At 30.2% G+C, this 22,448-nt stretch overlaps 1 protein-coding gene across 3 annotated transcripts in view; it reads left to right on the top strand.

The window, feature by feature from the left end:
- The window catches only part of LOC132935546 (cell adhesion molecule Dscam2-like), a 320,534-nt gene that overhangs the window by 282,836 nt on the left and 15,250 nt on the right, over nt 1-22,448 (top strand). For 2 of the 3 annotated variants that reach the window (XM_061002142.1, XM_061002140.1), the window contains exons 11-16: nt 737-847; nt 5,023-5,193; nt 12,237-12,527; nt 17,653-17,772; nt 17,847-18,011; nt 19,491-19,641. In XM_061002142.1, coding sequence (XP_060858125.1) covers nt 737-847; nt 5,023-5,193; nt 12,237-12,527; nt 17,653-17,772; nt 17,847-18,011; nt 19,491-19,641 — 1,009 coding nt within the window. Of the gene's footprint in view, nt 1-736; nt 848-5,022; nt 5,194-12,236; nt 12,528-15,738; nt 16,024-17,652; nt 17,773-17,846; nt 18,012-19,490; nt 19,642-22,448 lie in introns of all 3 variants that reach the window. The other variant, XM_061002141.1, reaches the window with a different exon arrangement.

The raw sequence follows: 22,448 nt of genomic DNA, 5'->3' as shown, positions 1-22,448 counted from the left end.
CAGAACTGAACAAAATGGCATCGTTAAAACAATATCGCCGAAAATGTTATGTGTGCGAAACGACTGCCACAGAAAGTTATTGCAATGTTCGCGCAAACTATTTTTCACACATCCACCTCAGCCAACGAGTCGTAATCAGTCCAAAGCTTGCAAATTGATGAATAATTTTAACTCGGTTGAGTTCAATAAATTAGTAAAACCAATGCAAGTGTGTAACTTGATTTCACGCGATACGTTCTATCTCACATAATATACTATACCGAATTTAAGAATCGAAATTAGTAGGTAATATATTAATATTATGCTGTTTAAAACGAATGGAAAGTTTTGTAATAAACTTATCTGGGTTTGGCTGAAAATTAACTCATAATTTTGTAAGCGACATCGTAATATGTGCACAATTTATTCAAGTTGAAAAATAAGTTAGTAAAACATCAAAGTTACTGGTTGAGATTAAAAATAACTACTAACTAATCGTATACATGAACTCGTTGGTGACCGGTCTTGAGTTTTTATCGCACAATCACAGATGTTTTAAATTATGCATATTCTTATTATTTTTTTATTTTTGGTTCAACAACAATAATATGATTATTTGTCATTTAAAATTACGTTTTTTACTAAAAGCAAATCTGTACTCCTGCGTTTATATATATTCAGTAATATTTATTGTATATAAATTGAATATTTAAATAATTGTAAAACTACATTTTTATGAGATTTATGGGCATTTCAGGTGATCCGGTGGCCAAGAAAACTCCTAAGATTATTGCGCGGGCTGGTCAACAATTGCAAATGACCTGTCCAATATCTGGATATCCAATTTTCAACATCAATTGGGAAAAAGGTAAACAATTGTATTTACAATTGTTTTATTTTTATTTTTATATTTTTTTTTTATTTCATACCATCACGTCCACCATATATATTATAAACATAACGTTATATTGTTATTATTTTATTTTTTAAGTACTTATTTAAATATAGGTGAAAATCCACTAATTACTAGAATATCAACATAAGCAATACAAATCTGACCTAATCATGGTCATGTTGAAGTATAGAATAAACAATTGAAAAGAAAATTATTTCTGATATTTAATTATCGACGAAAGATGGAAGTGTAAAGTTTCAAAGTTTAATATTTTTATATTATTGTTGTATTATTAACAGAACTCTATATTAAAATGGACTGTTTTCGAATAAACTTTTGTTCAACCATTCTTTTCTTTTTCAATAAACTTAAAATGCGATGTAGTTCAAACATATATTTTTAAATGTGGGGTGTCAATCCAAGACGTACTATTTACAATTTACATTTTTTCGGTATTGCTGGGTTTTTGAATGATTGAATTATTATTATAGAGAAAAAAATACTGTGGTATTCAAACCAAACAAACTATATTTTTTTTAAATAGTTTTTATTATGTTCCATAAGAATATTAATGTAGTTTAATGGCCTAAATTTAAAATTTACGTTTATAGATTATTCCAAAATGCACTATTTCCATCCAACGGTACTTACATTTTTACATAATTTTAAGAAATAAAACATTCATACTGTTCTTGATTGTTGACAGTTTTTGGAAAAATAATTTTAAAATATTACAAAGTTATTATTTTTGACACATTCAAATCTCAATATAGCGTAAAGTTAAGTTTATTGGTCTGCTATTGGTTATATTGAATTATTGGATAATGCTAAAGACTATAGTTTTTGCACAATTTGTTATCAATAAATAATAATACAGTTAGAGACTGCATGATTTATTATCTACTGAAAAAATATACAAGCAAATGAAAACTATAAATCCTCAAAATATTTATTTATAATATTTTAATATCGGCTTTATACAGTTTTAAGACCAGTGTAAATAGTAGGTTATGAATTTAATTCAATTCTGCTACCTAGCTTCCTACTTAAGTGCACTATGGCCTACTTTGAAATTTTGTATTTTTCAATTTTGTAATAATCAAGTAATTAGAACGTTTTTCTAATGAACCGCAACTATTTAACACGTGGATTTTTGCCTTTTTTTAAATTTAAATATAAATTTATTTTTCATAAAGAAAATGCGTACGTTTAGATTAAATACTATGGCATCATTCGATTTCACAGATTTCTCTATAATATAGTGTTCTACATTACTCTCTACATTAAGTGTATTCATCAAGTATTCAAACAGTTGTTGTTAATTACTTCATTATAATCTAACTTGTAACTGTTAAATTGTAACATGTTTACATAATAATTCAATATTTTTAAAATAACACAAAACATTTAAATTGTTTTCTGACATGTCCTGCGAAATTTTTTTTAATTTTTGAATGGGGCCCCAGAGTCCAAAAAGGACTGCATACGAATCAATAATTAACTAAATTTTGGAAATTTTGGGAATAGTACTTACGCTGTGGATTTTCACCACATGATTAATATTGTTGCTTAAATTTGTATTAAACTTTATTTCCAATATTCCATTTTAATGTGATTATTTATTCTCCGTACGCGATGTACAAGTAATTAGTGACTATATTTCTCAACTTTATTGAGAGAATTACTGTTGAACGGTAGTTATATAGGAATTATATTATATGTTCTACGTGAGTGAGTAATTTTGAATTTAAAAGTTTAAATATAGCGATCCATCATTAAATTAAATGTATGGCTATGAAGTAGTTTGACGATTTATACTAGAAACTTTCTATTTTTATCTATTCACATAAATCCAGCATCAACTTTAAATTTTAATTTAATGTTATTAAACCTCTACAAAGTTTACATTTTGCGATGTAAACTCAGACAGTATATACGTTATCTAATGAGTTTTTCAAAATTCTCTAAACTGATTAACAATGGTATATACAACAAGTTAATGGCGATAGTGATATGTCAAAGAAGGTTTTTTTTTGGTTATCAAACCTAATTTTAACAAGTCATTATAGTACATTTTTTCTAAATATTATCCAAAGTCATTAAACATCATTCTTGGATTAACCAGTAAACCTCTCACTGAAAACATCATAAGGGTTTCAGCTTTTAAATATACTCATAGTGTTTTTTTTTCAATGTCATCAATCACAGTTTTGGAGTTCAATCAACCACTAATATTACTTTATACGTAGACATTGTATTTTATTTTAATTTATAAAACAGTACTTTGCGATCCAATAAACATATCACTATTTTTGTTAGACTACAAAAATGGAAAATGTTTATTGCGTATTATGGGAAACTAAAAGGGAAAAGGTTAATTTAACCAAATTGTATCATACATTTATCATATACTTAGTAAATGTATATATAGTTATACCTAGTATATAATTATATAGTATCTATAAAATTATGATTATCTAATTTAACACAATGGGTAACACCTTTACATTTTTTTTTCAAATTGATTTTATTATTAAAATAAATTGTTTAAAAATCATGGTAATAATTAATTTATAACCGATAGTGGTTGATATATTGCTTATACAGAAATCATTTGAAGAACCAAAATTTTCTCAAACTATTTACAGATATACATGTTATAAATTAATTTATTTGTTAATGTTAGTACATTATTGTTTTAATAATGGTAATTTAACTTCACTAAATAATAATTTAATATAAAATAAGCAAGGTGCTAATAATAGGTTTCCATAATGATTACGGCTGAATAAGTGACTAAATAACAAGAAAATATAATAATTAATAACTATGCTTTGCGTGAATTGTTTTGAAAATGTCCAATATTACATGATGTAAATCCAATTAATTGGTACTTGGTAGTATTACCTAATTTATTTTTAAATTATAAGGTAGGTGTAGCGATAATTTAAAAAGTAATAACTGTTAATTTGAACGTTATAACGTGTCTGAATAAAATAAGAATTACCATTATATGTAGTGATCGAAAAAATGCCACAAAAACTGATGAGATTTGGTTAAAAATTAACGAGAGATTAATTCCTTATTGACAGCGGCTAAATGATTTAATTTTAAATATTGCAATATAAAATTTAAATATTACGTAGTTTATGGCTCTGACTTTCAAACAAGCCAAAATTATCGTGTTTAAAATAATGACAATTTTTATTTTATTTTTTTATCAATGGCACGTTTATTCTATGCAGTAATATGTCCATAAATAATGTACGATGTATACCTACGTGTTTTGAGATGTACTGAAATGCTTGGAGTATAATTAAGTGGCATACATATCACTGTGGGCATTATACGAAAATTGTCTTTATTGTTGTGCCCGTAGGGTGAGTTTCGCTATAACAACCAGCCAACAGCTTCCCCACTCGACGTCTACTTTATGTAAGTCTGGGTTTCTAATTATAGCCCGGAGGTTCATCAAAACACTCCGGCTATCACACTACAAACGAGCCACTCTTTTCCGCACACAAAGCTTCAGCCGTCGGTTGGGAAAACTGGTCATTTAAATATGTTATGAGCTGTACCCACCCCACGCCCACGCCCGTGTTTGTTTTGTTTCGTATTATATATCATAAAAAAAAAAAATAGGATTGCACGTGCTCCCCATACGCCCATGGACGAGTTCGATAAATTGTTAAGAGAAGAGATTACAAATGGTTTTTTTTTCCGTTTTTTCCTCTGCATTCCACCGCGTGGACCAAACTAAGTTATAAGGTACGCCGGTAGAGCCCATTGTGCGATATCCCTCGAAGTGCATGGATTGATATATAGGGATATATATATGTATTTATTTTTATCCTTCACATTGTTCAGTTTCTGTTCGAGCTTTTCTAATGGCATTGTTTTCCGGCGACAATATTCTACCGGTACATTACAAACAATAGGAGGTGCTTAGAAAAATAGCACACGGAAGAAGGGAGGCTCGATGTGTATGTATATATATAAATGTAGTAGGATTTCCGTTCGCAACTACCACTGTACTGGTTATTTTTCACTTTTCCCCCTCCGCTATTGTTTTATTACTTTTTGTTTATCTATACGCATACCTGAACATATATATGATATATATATATATGAATATATGTTTCCATCAGATAACAAGAGGTTACCCGGAGGGAAGTTACTGAACAAGAGACACAAGGTGTTTGCCAACGGTTCGATAGTCATCGAAAACGTGCAGAAAAAGACCGACCAGGGGACGTACTACTGCGAAGCTAGCAACGAAAAACACGTTGTCCGAGCTTCGGTCGAAGTCGTCGTAATAGGTAAGAATTAATGCGACGAGTCCAAAACGGCGACGCAATAATAACAATTATTATTATCATTATAATTAGGTAACAACAATGTTCCGTTTATTTCGGACGGTTTAATTTTTGTTGACGAAGATTAAATCTGTCGTAACGGAAATCGAAAAATAAATAAACTGATGGCTTTTATTATTATTATTATTATTATTATTATTATTAACTACCCAAAGGGTAGATATTAATTAATCACTGTGCAGATTTTAATTGATGTAACACGGGGCTAATACAAATATGCGCGTTCAGTCGGATTGTAAATTTAACCAACCGATAACTAATCACCGCCAACATAATAATTAAAGATGTCGTTAGAATAATATATTATTTTAAAATGTCTGATCCTTGTAACACGTAGAGACAATTTATAATATTTTATCAATTGCGATGGTTTTATTTCAATAATGAAATTAAATATAAATTTACACCAACGGGTTTGAAAAATAATGCGTACCTATGTAAGAATAGATAATATTATCAACGATCAGTTATTAATTCTTATTAGGTACAATATTATAAATATTTTATTTCATACCAGGTAGGTACTAACCAAATTTCAACATTAACAAATAATATTATACCAAAGGTAGGTACTATTATAACGTCAATACATCAATCAACTATAGTACCCGATAGGGAGTCACAATTTTACTTTAATTGCGTTTTAACCAATAAATAAGTGTAATAATTTATGGTTTACCCACAACGAACTTCTACGTTATAACTGAATCATAATAAACAACAATAATGAACAAAACATAATATAATATCATAGGTAGGTACTTAACGATGAATATATAATTGTCCATTCAACCGTTGTGACCATCAATAGCGCAACTTTCATTGACGTTGTTACTAATACAATATATTATTATTCTTTTTTTTTTCATAATCAAAACAATAATATTATTAAATACACATAACAGGCATGACTAAATTCATTTTTAAATATACATATCATTACCTATTACATTCTAAATTATATTAACTTTAGATACCTACTCTAAAAAGTTGTTGGGGATAAATATTTTTATTTAACTATATTGTTTTAATTAATTTACATGGTTGAAAAATATCTAGATACATGATGGAAAAATTTTAAAAGAAAAAATAAATTGTGCTATTTTACAAAATGATTATTGACTCTTACATTTATAGTGACCATTAAAAGGTCTTTACGATTTACAAGTTCATATGTTATAATAACAATATTATGTACAACATATGAAGGTTCAAATAATTTTTAATTTTAGTGGCGTATTTATGAATTTTTTATGTTACGTGTGAATATGAAGCAGGTCAGATCTTGTTTCAAACACACTTCTGTAGAAGGTTTCATTAGCGCAGCTATTAGGGAAGGAATTTGGGGATATAAGCCCATGAAATATATTCTTGGCGTTCCTAAATACGTTTTGGATAACAATTCACGACAAATAGTTTCAATAAGATAAATAATTGGCTAAGAACAAATAAGCTGCAAAACTGTTTCTTAAATTTGGCTATTCTCAATTTTAAAAATAGTGTTGTTAAGTTGTTAAAACATTACGATGTATTGAAAATATGTAATTCAAAAGATAAACTAAAATTGTCTTTATTGTTAGCTGTGCGGGCTAAGGTAGTGTTACTATCATTAAGAGTTATTTTTTTTCGGCACCTTACCAAAACAGAAATAAATGAGAACACCAACTGAACATAATATGTGAATATAGCTTCGAAAGCTTTTGTAGTTTACCGAGTACTAACAAATGTATAATCATTTATGTATTATATTTATATAAGCCACATTTAAATAAGCAAACAACTGCACTCACAAATAAAAAAATTACAAATATTCAACTATACCACTCCCACACTTACAAAGAGCACACTTTAATGGAAAATCTAAATCTAAATCAAAATAATCATCATAATATTTTGAATTTGTATAAATACTGATCAACTAATCAAAATAAATAATTAAAGTACCAAAAAATATCAAAATAATTTTTATAACATTTATTGTATAATGAATAATGAAAAATTGATAGTAATATTATCATAACTTCTTTATTTACTTTATGACTTTACTCATTGCGACAATAGTGGTAATGTAACAAGCCTAAATATACTTCAATCACTTTACCTTTTTAGTGTATTTATTATCTATCAGTAATTCATAAAAATATCATGTTTGTAAGTATTACCAACTATAATGGTTATCATAATTTACAATGGATTACTAAACATTTATATTATACTAGCTTATCCTGAGCACTACGTTACCTGTAAAAATTACAAATTTTAAAAATTGTGATTTTTCAACTCCTTTTGGGTGCAACTCAGCCTCCCTACGTCGGATCGCGGACAATGTGTAACACCATATCGAGTAGGCTATGTGCGACAATTCGATTTGATGGATGCTTGCACTAGATCTGCCCAATTAACCAATTCGTGGGTCTAGAATTAAAAGGTTCTAAATCGTTTTTATGAAATTGTCCAGGAGAGCAATTTTAAGGTTTGAGTTCAAATGTTTACTCCTTGAACAAAATGTTTTAAAAATGTAAGTTCTAAAGCATGCAGAAACTTGTATAGTTTAATTCACAACATTATAATAATAGTTTGGTGTATGGGTTGATATACAAATTATAAAATGATTAATATGAAAAGGTTCTATAATATTAGAATATTTAGAAAATGTTCATCCTAAAATAAAAAAAAATATATTTAATTAGAACTTTTTCATTCTTATTTATTATTTTTATTATTGTTAGCTGAAACCTTTTCAGAATAATGCTTTCTCATTGCTACCAATCTTCTATCACAAAACAATGTAATAATTATGAAACATCGAAATCTATATCTCGATCGTAAAATTCTGTTGAATATGAATAAATGTAATAATTATTAGGCTTATTATTGGTAGTGATTAATTTAATTAGAACCTTTTCATACTAACGTATTGTTAACAAATTGGTTCCATTAACCAAGCGTTTTCAATTTGATTAAATTGTGTTTATAATTAATTTTTTGGCGATTTAGAACCTTTTACTTTAAAAAAAATTGTCAATAATGATCGTATAATCATAAATATTAGCTTAAAAGATTCACCTCTGCATTTTAAAACCATTTTAGATAAAAAGTGACTTTTGAAAAAAATGCGATTTAGAACCTTTTTTATTCTAGACCCACGCAATGCCAACCAATAAAATAATAAATACTAATTTCTACTAATCATTTCTCATATAAGTTATAACCAATAGCAACCATCCATAAACAAAAAAATTCCACCGTAAATCTTAAAAACCAAATTTGAGCACCTCCCCGGGTCGAACCTATCTGTTCCAATTGTGAATCTAAATCATTCCAGGAACCACTCCTTGAATGCACACAAACAATTTCTTCAATACCGGACCAGCCGTTTAGGAATGCATAAAGGACACACATATAGACAGATAAACATTCATTTTTATATTATATATACATTTTTATGACACAAATATACATATTTTTGTTAATTTAATTTTTGTTATTAACGAAGAACACACATGTTAATATGATTGAGTACCAACGATTGATAGAGATATGGTGTAAATACGCCACTGATTTCAATATCTTATGATACCTACTTAATAAATCGTGTTATAATGATGGTCAAAAATCATTTTTAAATTAAAATTAACAGTACCAACCCCACAACGAGTTGTTAATTGTTCTACGCACCCTCATATGAAACGCAAAAAGAAAATAATAATATTTTGAACTCAGTTTTACTTATTTTTAAAGTTCGTAACTGACAATTAATCTTCCAAAACTTTCGGTACCGCAACGCAACGCAATAAGTAATAAATTGTCATGAACGTATGTGAGGGCGTGTGTGATGATTTACAACACACCATATCATAATATTCGCACACACGTCATTCATCCGACAGAGTTTATATTATACGCCATAGTTCTGTGTTGAAAATGTGTCGTTCAATTGACAAAAATGGCAGCCGGTTGCCGTGACAAGTGCATTTTTAATATTAAAAACAGTTTTGAACTCGCGTCAGCTCACCAACATATTGCGTTGCTTTGTGGTTACCCTCGAACGCTGAAAACCATTAGATAAATTACCGATCGACGACCCGATCTCTACATACGAAATTGTTGAATCTAGATACCTACCATAATAATATAAAATATAATAATTTTAATCGTAAATTTTACTCAATCAGTTGTTTCAGCTTCGATTAAAACTAAACGCAATGACTATAGTGAATACTTATGAATTATTTTTCCTGGCCATGCGAAAGTGATACATTGCATAAAATTCCAGTCTGGTTTCTAAGTCTACCTTAGGAAAAATATCACGTTTCATAATAAAATGAATAGATGATCACGTACCTATTGCCAATGAAAAATAATTTTGGTCAAAGACGACTTTTATCCATCAAGAAAAACAAATTTCTATTATTTCTATAAAGACAATCATTTTCTGATCATCGGAAAAATACTGTTACATTTTATTATATAAAAATAGATTATAATTTGCATAAATTAAAATTATAAATATAGCGAAAACTGGCTTTTGAGGGCTATTTAGATACAACGTCATCTATTGTTTTTTATATACGACACTGTTGACAAAAACACACACACACACCACAGAGTATCAATTTGTTCAGCATATTTCTTGATATTATACAATATAAGTTGATCAAATATAATTGAGTATATGGAATAACTGGGAATCGTAAAAGTATGTTTGAAGAATGTTGAAGAGATTAATTTTAAAATATATCTATGAATAAATATCCATATAATAGTAAGCTACGTCAAAATATTTGTAGTTTCATGCAACTGACATACCAATAGGGTGATAGTTCTTACGCTCCAAATATTTAAAAAAAAATCATCCATTATAACAAAAGTCAATTTCAGAAATAAAATCCCTTAAGTTTTCATTTCCCATGAAATTGCTTAAACGCGTATCTACGTTGCATACCTAACCAATACCTGAATATGTACATGATATATTATTTCATTAGTGCTGTTGATTTTGATGGCAATTTACAATTAAATAAAACATTATAATCGGTGTGAATCCAATAAACGTAAAATGGAAGACTTACACAAAATATGCACATTTAATTTAGTCATATAAATTAAAATAAGGTTGGTAAGAACCTACCTAGGTACTATAAGTTTCTAAATGTAATAAACCGAGCATAAACAGTTACAATATTGCAGGTTTTACCTTTTGTTAGAGATTAATAAGTATCTATTGGTACCATTTTAACACTTAATTTTGTATCCACCCCTGGTTATATGTACATATTATTACTATTATTATTACTATACATAACTGTTGTTTTTTAGTTTTTTTTAATTTAAATAATAACACATAGGTAATGTGAATATTTTGAAATAAGTTCCTACTGTTTAATAGTTATTGGCCACATAAAGGCACAGCTTGTGCATTGAAATTGTACTTAAATATAGATATTATAGTGATAGGTACTCGAGTTACGTAAACCAATAACGCAGTACTCAATTCGAGTAGAAAATTGCCAATTGGCTGAACGTTACATGGAACGCAATAATTTGTTTCCAATTCGAGTGTAATGTGCACGAATGAAATAAATATATTTTTACATTTCTGTCTCCGTTTCAAGACCTAACAGTTGCAATACATAAACAATTAAGACTGACTTGTGTCAGTTTAAAAAACATCTCATTAGCCGTCTCGAAATGGCTATTTTTTTACCACCGATATCTTGCAGCTTGTACAACGAATTATTCGTATCTAATGATGCACAATTTTCATCGACGACCAGTGACTCTATAATCGAAAGCGGATGACATATGTATAATATACAATTGTAAATTATTATTATATTTAAACGTCTAATAGGTCGCACCGCTAAATCAAGTCGTCCAGTTAATAGCAAAGCAAAACAAAAATTATGTACCGAAATACATTATTTATTTTATAAACATTTTACATTACATAAATTGTGTATTTGGATCAAAATAATAGATTACAATTGCTTATTATTATAAAATAAAAAGTTACAAACTTATATGATAAAATAATAGTAAAAACCATAGGTCCCAATTCTGCAATTAATGAACAAATAAATTTAATTTTAATTTATAAATCAATCACAAAATCCAATAATTTATTATGCTAAGAGGGTATGATAAGTGGTTTTATTATTTCATTCCACTGACATTTACTCAGTTCACTTCTGTTTGATTCAAAACTCTTTCAATCTTCTTATAAGTTATAACACAGATAATTTACCAAATAAGTTATAACAGCTATTATTATTTTTGTGGATCTGACATAACAATATTTAAATGTGTAACTGCGTAAGTAGGTGACACGACTTTTAGCAACGAAATAAAAATTCTAAAGGATACATAAGTAAAATTATGTCCAGTAAAGTAAAAGTTATAATTTATTTTATATTTTACTGATGAAAACATTTTATTGCTAAAATAATTTTGTTCTTTTTATCCCACATAAGAGAAATCTGTTTGGCTTCTTTTACCGATATTTCATTGCCACTCTTCTTTTATTTTTTTTTTGTATCGAATATTATTTTTTCTCTTGTCAGTGAGCCTGTCCGTCAGGGATACTAGACTTTTTAATTAAATGGATTTGCACTTAAAAAAATATCAAATTAAAACTATCGGTTCCCGACCGTTGAGTTGTTTAGGTGGGAGTTCCGTTTCGTTCCTTCGTTAGGCGTTCTAAACGGTAACTCTGTAAAATGGATGATTGTCGTAGTATTATTATATTTTACATTTCCGGAATGAGGAGACTTAACCAAATGCATTATTTAACCGCATAGCGGTTGCTTGATGGTCGAGGTCGACTCTCCTGTCTTGAACCGTGAATCACACTGATATACAGACAAACTCATACACATTACACATACGCACACACACACACGAAAACTCACCTACACACACACACACACACACACACACACATGACACAGTCACGTGTGGTTACCCATGTTACGCGTGTATTGCAGAACCGCCGCACATCCATCCGTTCACGATAGGAGACGGTTACCACGAAGGTGGTCGCGTCGGATGGCAGTGTTTCATAACCAAAGGTGACGGGCCGCTGACGATCGAGTGGCTAAAAAACAACCAATCGCTGGACCTGACGTCCACGCCGTCACTGTCTGTGACCTATCAGAACGAGTATAGCAGCTCGGTGCTCATCGAGAGCATACGATTGGCACACGAGGGCAATTACACTTGTCGGGCGACCAATCCCGTGGCCACGGTCGAGCACACGGTCACGCTGACCGTACTCGGTACTTACTCACGCCAGCGCGCGCGCACACACACTCACCGACACCTTTACACGAGCACATTATTGTACACGTATATTGTTGTTTTTGTTGTTGTTGTTGTTGTTGTTGTTGTTGTCGTTGTTGTTGTTGTTGTTGTCGTCGTTTACGTTGATGTTGTCATCGTTGTTGTGACCGTCACACTGGCCTTTCATTGGTATAATGCCTTTTAACTGATCACGTCGTATACAATCGTTTTTGTATTTTTTTTTATTTTTTATTAACTTTATGTTATTTGAAACAAACACAGCAGACCTAATCGTCTGACACAGAAGTTTTTCTTTGTTTTCTTAAAATGTATGTGTTTTGTTTATAATAAAATTAATTTATATGAATTTTAATATTAAATATTATGGACGAATAAATTGTAATTTAGTATTCAATAGTGGATGTTTTTGGATGGGCGAAACAGTTTAATGTTTTATATTTTTTATACATTTTGTTACTAAGTAAAGAAATACGATTATATCGAGTTAATAATCAGTAACTGTTTTGGCCTTTTAATAAAAAAAATTTCAAATTTCAAAATACAGCTTAAATCTACTAATTAATAATATATTGAACGGTAATAATAAGAGCCAATCCTCACGGTCACAACAACGATAATTTTTTCCTTCGTTTCTTGACGGCATCACCACCACAGAACACTTTGTCGCACAATCACACACACGCGCTCGAGTTCTTCGAGATTTTATTTTTCAAGCACACGCTGCGATCGCACAATATCACCGCCACTTCCAGCATAAAAAAATATTATGTATAATATTTTTGACAACTGTAAATTGTTATTTTTTTTTTTAACACTGTTGTTATAGTCCTTCCACTGAAAATTCACTTCGCTCACAGCACCAGTCTTCTTAAATATGCACAAGCACCATTATATAATATTACAATATATTTATGTACCTACTATGTTTTAGCTTATATTTTGTTATTATTTTTATGATAATATCACGCGAGTACATTATGGAATCGGAGCACATATTTTATAACTTCTATTGTATTGCATCATAAAATAACAACAATATTATGTTATTAGGTATTATTATATTGTAACAGATACGCATGTGATCGGTTCCAGAGCGTCGGCCACCATATTTGCCAAAAATATTATTATCACGTACAAGCAAACTTATCTCAATAATAGATACTTTTTGAACAAGCCTCTGATATGTAGTTGTTCCTTTCTGAGTGATAGTAATATCATTATATAAAAGTATAAACGCCATGTGACAAATTATTAGAATGATAATATGTAGGTATATCAGTTACACGAAGAACTCTCGGGTGTAGTATGTGGTCGATATTTATTAACAATGTCTCTGTAACCTATACCTACATTAATAAAGCCACAGTCGCTGACAATGACCGCACTGTGTATAATAGGTAAACACTAAACCGGTCACAGCGTTTGTATACTTTATTAAAGCGCACTTTATTTCACAATAATTATTATCATAATATTATCGCACCAGTAGTGTTTTTACACTCGAATAAACCGTACACATACACACCACGCATAATGCGATCTCACGTTCACATTTATAAAACAAATATGAACGGATGACTTATCTAGAAAATCCAGATTTTTTGTATCAATTATTAATTTAAGATAACAGCGGGATGATGACTGAAGAAAGAGGACCTATTATATGTACTGAGCTATAATTTTTCATTTTTTCTTTTAACAAAATTAAATAATAAAAATAAAAATTCAAAATTACAAGACATAATATTATTTTCTCACTTTTGAGAATGCGTTCGTTCAAATATTTATTATTTCTGTATTAAATTGGGCTCGGTTTCGGTTGTCCTATGCCATCGACAAGTGCACGTGAGTTGTACGTGTGTGTGTATGGGTACGTAGGTGTGCACCACGAATTAAGATACATACAGGAGACGCAACGAGTCAATTAGAATAAAATAATATTTATTATTTTTCGATTCTGGTATAGGCTATTAATATAGTAAGCTCTAATACTACACAAATCGGGGAAAATACGTATACATTTTAACTATACTCTGTTCAGCGAGAGACCGCACCGCTCACCGATGAAAAATGGTTTCCCACGCAGCACACCCTGCCATTGTGGAACCGGTTTCGATAGCATGGTGACGCGGAGGGATGCGCAGAATCGACGTGCTCTCTTGTTGAACAGAGTATAATAGGTACTGCAGTGATCAAATTAGTGCAAAAGTTAGGTTTGATATTGTGTTCATAGTGTTCATATACCTTCCCTGTTAACGATGCATGCCATTATTCTGGACCAGAAACCAAACGACAATAAATCAGTTATATTTTGCCACCGGTTATTTTATTATTTAATAATTGATAACTGGCACTCGTTAGTCGTTGCGCGTGTCTCGCACTTAAGTCACTGTCTGTAAACTCGAGCAACTAAAGTAAAGCTGGAACTCAGAGTATCAGACCACCCACCCCGGAATACAATTTATTTAGCTCTGGTCTCTTGGCCGTTTGAATAACGCAGCACATCCATTTGATTGGCACAGTGTGGTCTAGTCCAATATTACCTATAAGGTACCTATAAGTGTGCGTTTTAATAATCATCGTCAAATATTTTAAATTACTATGGAACTAAGTCCCTACAGAGTCCAACATTTTTCGAAATCTTTGTAAATTGTTTAATATTGTGCACATGGGAGGGATGGACGGTTTTATTATGTTGCTGTACCACTATAGTTGTGCCTGCGTTCACGTTTCGTCTAATTATTATGCCGAACTGCAGTAAAGCGTCTTCATTACAATATGATATCTCAATTCGTGTGGCGTGCACTTAAAATATTGGTATATTATAATAAACACATGAGCACAGTTTTTTTTTTTTTATTTATTAATTTAGTCTTTGCACGGATATCGTAATTGTTACTTATAAGTTATAATATACATGCACACATATTATAATACTATATGCTATAAGAATAATTTTGCCAGAGCATCTTAACTCTGAAAAATCGAATAATATTTTAAAACCAAATTGGCCCAAACCTCACATATATTATATATAATATATAAATATAATATACTGTTGTGGCGTATGACATTTTTATACGATTATAGTGTGTGATAATAATAATATGTGTGCGCGTGTATTAATGCGTATTTGCGTCTGTTGCCTTTCTTCCCGCCGCCGTCGTTTCTGTTTTCTGTTTCCAGCGCCTCCAGAAATCACTCCGTTTTATTTCTCCGAGCTGACCGAGGGCTCTAGGGTACAGGTGGCGTGCACGGTGCACCAGGGCGACCTGCCGCTGAACCTGACCTGGCTGAAGGACGGTGGCCCGGTGTACCGTGGTCCGGGCGCGGCCGCCGTCACGCCGTTCAACGCGTACTCGACCATACTGACCATGAACAACGTGTCCCGATCCGACACGGGCGACTATACGTGCGTCGCCGCCAACCCGGTGCACAGCGCCACTTACACGGCACACCTGAACGTCAACGGTACCCCCTAAAGCCAACACCCCCCCCCCCCACCAAATAAAAACAATCGACCAAAAAAAAAATATATAAATATATTATATACAACTCGGGGTAACCGCGGTGGTGGTCCCGGTTACGGCCGAGCTCGTGGCAGTGGCCCGGGGATGTGGGATTTTCGTAGAATAGTATAATTATATTGTATTACACTAATGGGGGCATTGATCGAGTAATATAATATGTATTACATTTTTATTTATTTAATATTACAGCCATAGGAATAATATCATAATGTATAGGTACATAGGTACAAATATTAAACAATAACACTATTTTGTAATATAAAACGGAAAAGACGAACAAGTAGAAACAATGACATTTTGATGTTTTAATGATGTATAAATAAGTGAACTTTTTAGAAAAATGTTGTAATTTTAACAAATGTTCATAGGTTTTTTTTAGTTTTTCTTGTTTATTTTAAAATATACTGAACATTTTTAATAATGACTTCCCAAAAGTATCGATTAAATCCAACTAAATACAAAGGATTTTCATCAAATCTGATGTCCAGAACATTTTTCCCGTAGAAAATGTGTCTACACAAGTTCAGACACAATAATAAAAAAAAATATAGAATAAATACACGTCACTACAAAATCAATAAATTCAAAGTTAAATTCAAAATCGATATAAAATAATTGGAAATTAAATTAATATACCACTGACACTATCATAGGTGCCTAATCGTAGTGACCGATATTTCATTGGCAAGTTAATAAACAGGATTTTTATAACACTTAGTTAAAAACGTTTTCGGACGTAATTCACATTCTACATCTGAAAACAATTGAGTCCGTCTTGTAATTAAAACGTCATAATATAATATTATTATGTTATTACCATTCTCATTTAATTCACCATAGTTTGGTCATTTTAAAAATGACGGTTTAAGCATATTTACAGTTTATTTTATATAGGTGGATCGTGGATAGAAGTACTTAGATTCTATATTATAGTGACTAGTTTGACGTAAAAAAGTACACAGGATGTCACTTATTCATGATTGGTTTAATTCGAGTAGACATGTTTTATTAAAATGTTTGACACGATAAACACATCGCATTTAATGTAGCCCATATGGAATGATAACTATAGTGATATACTGTTCAAGCCTGTCCATGACTTAAATAATAATATGATCTCCAATTTAACAACATTTTTTGTTTTCTGTAACATAAATAAGAAATATGATTATACTAGTAGGTAGGTATTACTATTATAGCGATAATAAGTTATACATTTTTTATAACACCAATTATTTTAGTTGGTTTTAATCTATGTATATAAACTGCTGTATTAAAGTACCTATAATAGTAATGCTTTGATGTGAAATAACCACATCTTTGGTCCACTGCGAGCTAGCTGGCGAGGTCATTCAATGATTCGTCTATTTTAAACAGACATTTACGTGCCTTTTCCATTATCTAATCATGTTTTAATTATTTTACTAAAATATTTTTAGGCGAATCTTAAATTCGCATCACTTGTTTTTATATTGCTGCATGTTAACCGCACTTGGCACCGTAATCACATAATGTTTGATCGATACCGACGAAATATCATGTTCAAAAAATAACAGAGTCTTGTTTATAGTACCTCCTGAATGGATAATTGAACCCAAGGACGTGAACGTTGTAAGAGATGACCAGGCAGAAGTCAACTGTTCCGCTTCAGGACATCCTAAACCGACGATAAAATGGAAAAAGGGATCCAGTAATAAATGCTCATAATTATAGTTTTGTCACATTTATGCACGGAAATAATTGTAATTAACTATATAATTTTAGGTAAGGATTCAGATCAGTTTAGTGAAGATGTAACTGATAACGTGACAGCTGATGGCACCCTGGTCATCAGTAAAGTGACGAAGAAACACGAAGGCTACTACGTATGTGAAGCAAACAATGAAGTCGGCACGCCCATAATTTCTATAATTCGTCTAAACGTACAGGGTGAGTGCTGCTTTTAATGTGACGTAAATATCTTGCAGTCTTATCAAATAATGAATGATAATAATAATAGTTATAACATAATAATATAAGTTGAAATAATGTGACACTTTTCATAAAAATTAATGGAGAGAATGTTTTGGTAATCAATAATGGTCTCTTCCATGTGGTTTGAAAGTAATTTATTTTATTCTTATTATTATTATTAACTTAATAAATGCACATCATTATGGTAGTAAATTGTAGCTTGAATATTGGGCAAATGCACATGTTCCAAAAATAAAAATCTTGTTATTTAACCCGTCCAGAATAAAGAAGACATGCTATCACCAAGACAAAAATGGACATCAATAATTAATCGAATTAAGAGAGGATGTGGTAGATTGTAGCACTCTTATTAAAATTACACTATCATAATAATGTGATGCGTGACTGCGGTGGACCAGAAAAAACTATGAATCACTTTGTAGATACATTCCCTAAGACATAGTTGGAATAGGGCTTATAGAAAAACATCGAGTTATCTATGAGTCCAAATAATATGGTTAACGAACTTGACTTAGATTTTTAAAATTATAGTAAAGATTTTATTTGATACTAAGTTTCATAATATTATTTTATGTTGATGATTATATCAAAAACGGCTTCCATACGATTATTATATGATTCTTTTTTTCACTATTTCTTAACTTTTATGATTTTTTGTAATTTGAGATTTTATAGTGTAATATGTATTTGTTTTATACGCCATACGATATAAATAAATAAATAAATACATTATTACTATCGGTAGGTACCTACTAAATCTTATCGACGATAAATCGTCTTTATACGGTTTACGCTCGGCGCACACTCAAATGTGCACGATGTACGGGTGCGTAAAACCATTTACCCTGCTCGAACCGACAAAACACGACGACGACGTCTCATACGTCTCATATTATAAAAATAACATTATTATTATATTAAAATGGGCATCGCACAACATAATATTATAAACACGATATAGTCACACGAATCGTGCTGGTGACGGTTGAGCGACGACTTGTCAATAGGCCAATCTATCACGAGCAAGTTTTCACAGGGGGTGCTAAAAAAAATTGAGAATACAAACAGGAAAAGTTATCTCAGTGCTTCAGCCGATTTTGTTCGACGTGCGTTCGAAATACAACCGGGTCCCGACCGTGGTTGGTGGTTGCGAAATGATACCGTGACGACATATTATGAAAATCTATTATGAGGTCGCCGCATACACACACGCATAAATGTACGTGTGAGTGCACGTGACGGAGGTGTGTAAATATTTGTACGAAAATATACTAGAATATTAAGGATTCTCGTATATGTATGTAATATGTATATATTTGTGCACTCCGGGAGACCCTACTGTCGGTTCGAGTTATTTACTCTTTTATTATGCGGTTTCCGACCTTTTTTTTCATTTATTTATATTTTGTATGTTTGTGTTTTTTTTTCGTCCAGACTTACCACACATTATACTTCCGAATACGAAATACATGTCGATAAACGGTGGTGTGGCATCCATGGCATGCGAGGCGACCGGAGACCAACCGATACACATATCGTGGATCAAAGGATCCGTCCAACTGAACTACAAAAGCGCCAATCTCAGGTAACTAATCCTCTGCAAGATATATTATCATCGTTATAAAGTAAACGTTAATATTATTTACAGATGCAAAATATACCCTTCCAACGTCATACCTATAATATATTGTATTTTGCATATTAATATATTATCTTGACGATATTTGATCCTTAATGTATTTGTACGTCAAAGAAAAATATTGGTATATTATACATATAGCAGACTGTTCATAGTAGGGTTAATTAAGTGTAGTAAGGGGTAGGTTATACTAAAGTATATTATGCTAACGAAATTATCTAGATTTTAAATTGACGTTTTTTCATAATACGATATTGATACGTTGCAATATTATACACGAATGTGTAGCATGTGGAATCTTAAAATTAAATGTGAACTACAAAATACATTATTTGGCTTTTTTTTATAAATATTGGTTAACTTTTAATTCTCCAGAATATACTTTAATAAAAATGGTAAATTAATGGGCTTTAATATTATCAACACTTTTACACGTTGACTAATTTTTCGTAACAGTGTAAAACTATAGAAAAATATTAACAATGATCTAGGTGTACCTAAAATGCCTATCCAGAACGCCGTTTGACCATAGCGTTTTTAATAAATAAATAAATAACTTGATGAATATTTCTAGACAATACGATTCGGGATAAAATTTACTGTATGGTGGTGTTAACGTTAAAACAAATGAGTAAAAAGTAATAAAAAGTTGCATTAAAATGTTTCTCGTAGATTTAAATGTTTTGTCATTATACATATAATATTATTAGAAAATAATTTGTAAAAAATATTTATTGTATAATGCGAAGTGTTTATACCAGAAGAATTTAATGCTCAAATACAAAAAATGTATTATATATTGTTGATTAATATAACAAATTATGTTCAATAATATATACTGAGTTCCATATTTAAATTACATTTAATGCGACAATATATTTCATACATATTCTGCGATGCAGTGTGAGTTGAATTATCGATTATTTGTACATATTGTATTATACCACTCTAAACACTTAAAGGAACAATACGGTTTTGGGTTTTATTTTAATGTTTTGAGGAACTAACTTGTTACTATTTATGGTGAAACGAGTAGTATAGTCGTATATTATTAAATATTATTATGTATTGATTATCATATATAAAACATAAATTTCACTGTAACGGTGATTTATAGTTAAATCATGAACCGTAACACGTTTACTAAGTACAAGGTAATAAAAAGAAATATACTGAATATTTAAACTTGGCATTTAACAATACAAATAATAAATATATATATATTGTATTACAAACGACTGGTATACGAAAAATGTGATGAATAAATTAAGAACTTTGCTGACTTATCTTCAGTTAAATATATATTTTAACTGTATTTAATAAGTCCACTTTTTCAACAAAAAAAAACTATTAACACCTTTTGTAACTACTTTGTTGCATTAAAATGTTTTTTTTAAGTGATTTCAACAAGTGTACGAATTTAATGCGATTTTCAATCCAAACATCAAAACTTATAATATATAATGCATTCAAAATATTTTTAATTATGCAACTGTCTAAAAAACTTCGTAAATACCTACCTATTATAATTCGACTGCCCCAACAAAAAATGCATTAAAGTAATTATAGGTCTTATAGGCCTAACTGTGTTATCTCTTTCAAACCATTCCGGCTATATAATTTAACTTAGGTCTTATTTACTATTTGTTTGAAATTAATGTCCATGTAAAATATTATATAGATAGGTACAGCCAAAATATAAACACAAACCCGTAATTCTTAAAATTCAAATCTTAAATCATTACAAGTGGCCTTAGTAGTCTTATGTCATTTTTACAATAATATCTGAACATTTTAAATCTTCATAATCATTTCCTAACAAAAAATGGCATTACTTTTTGATGGCTTATTCTGCGTTCAAATATTACGAACAAAACAATGACAAAAAAACATGATTCATGAAACCATTAATTTAATGATATTTGCGAGACATTTAAGCTTCGTAATAACATTTTAAAAATACGGGTCAATAATAGAAAATGGTCTATTTGTAGAGAAACAGGAAAATATTCATGTCTGCCTACAAAAAAATACTCAATTTAGGTACTATACTTCAAATACGCCCTCGTTGAAATAATGGTAATGCATGAAAAAGTTAAGGTATTATGAACACGAATACATTTGTAGAAACAATATTATGTAGTTGCGAGGCTACCGAGACAAAATAGAAAATATAATTTTTTCGAAATCCGGTCACGTAGTTGAAATTTTCTCCGGCGACACGTTTTGTTTGTGACAGCATTGTAAACCCAATGTATGGCTAGACTTAGAGATTTTTGAGAATGAACTAAATATTAATATTTATGAGTTTAAAATAATCTACAAAAAAAATTAGCCTTGTAAATCTTACTCATAAATCATCTGGTCACGATGTCATTTGGACATTTTTTTTTATTATTTTGTAAAGTGAATATTATTATTGATAATTCGTGTTTTAGTTTAGCACGTGACTACATTATTTCAAAGATATACTATAATTCTCTAAACCAAAATGTATCTACGTCCACACAGAAATATTCTTTCAATAGTTATAAAATATAAATTAATAAAATAACAATCAGTTACTCCAAAAAGTAATTAAAATTACATTTTTATTATACTATTTTATAACACGTTAAAAATAATATATCAATATTTGTTTGAAATCATAAGCTGTGATCATGAAAATTCTTTGTCTATTGTACATAATTATCAAAAAGTTTGAAAACTTAATAACATATTAGAAAACTTACATACAATATAATATGAGCAGT

Source organism: Metopolophium dirhodum, chromosome 1, assembly GCF_019925205.1.
Source record: "Metopolophium dirhodum isolate CAU chromosome 1, ASM1992520v1, whole genome shotgun sequence".
Taxonomy (NCBI): domain Eukaryota; kingdom Metazoa; phylum Arthropoda; class Insecta; order Hemiptera; family Aphididae; genus Metopolophium; species Metopolophium dirhodum.
Note: the sequence above shows the minus strand (reverse complement) of the source record. Positions and strands in the feature narration are given on the sequence as shown.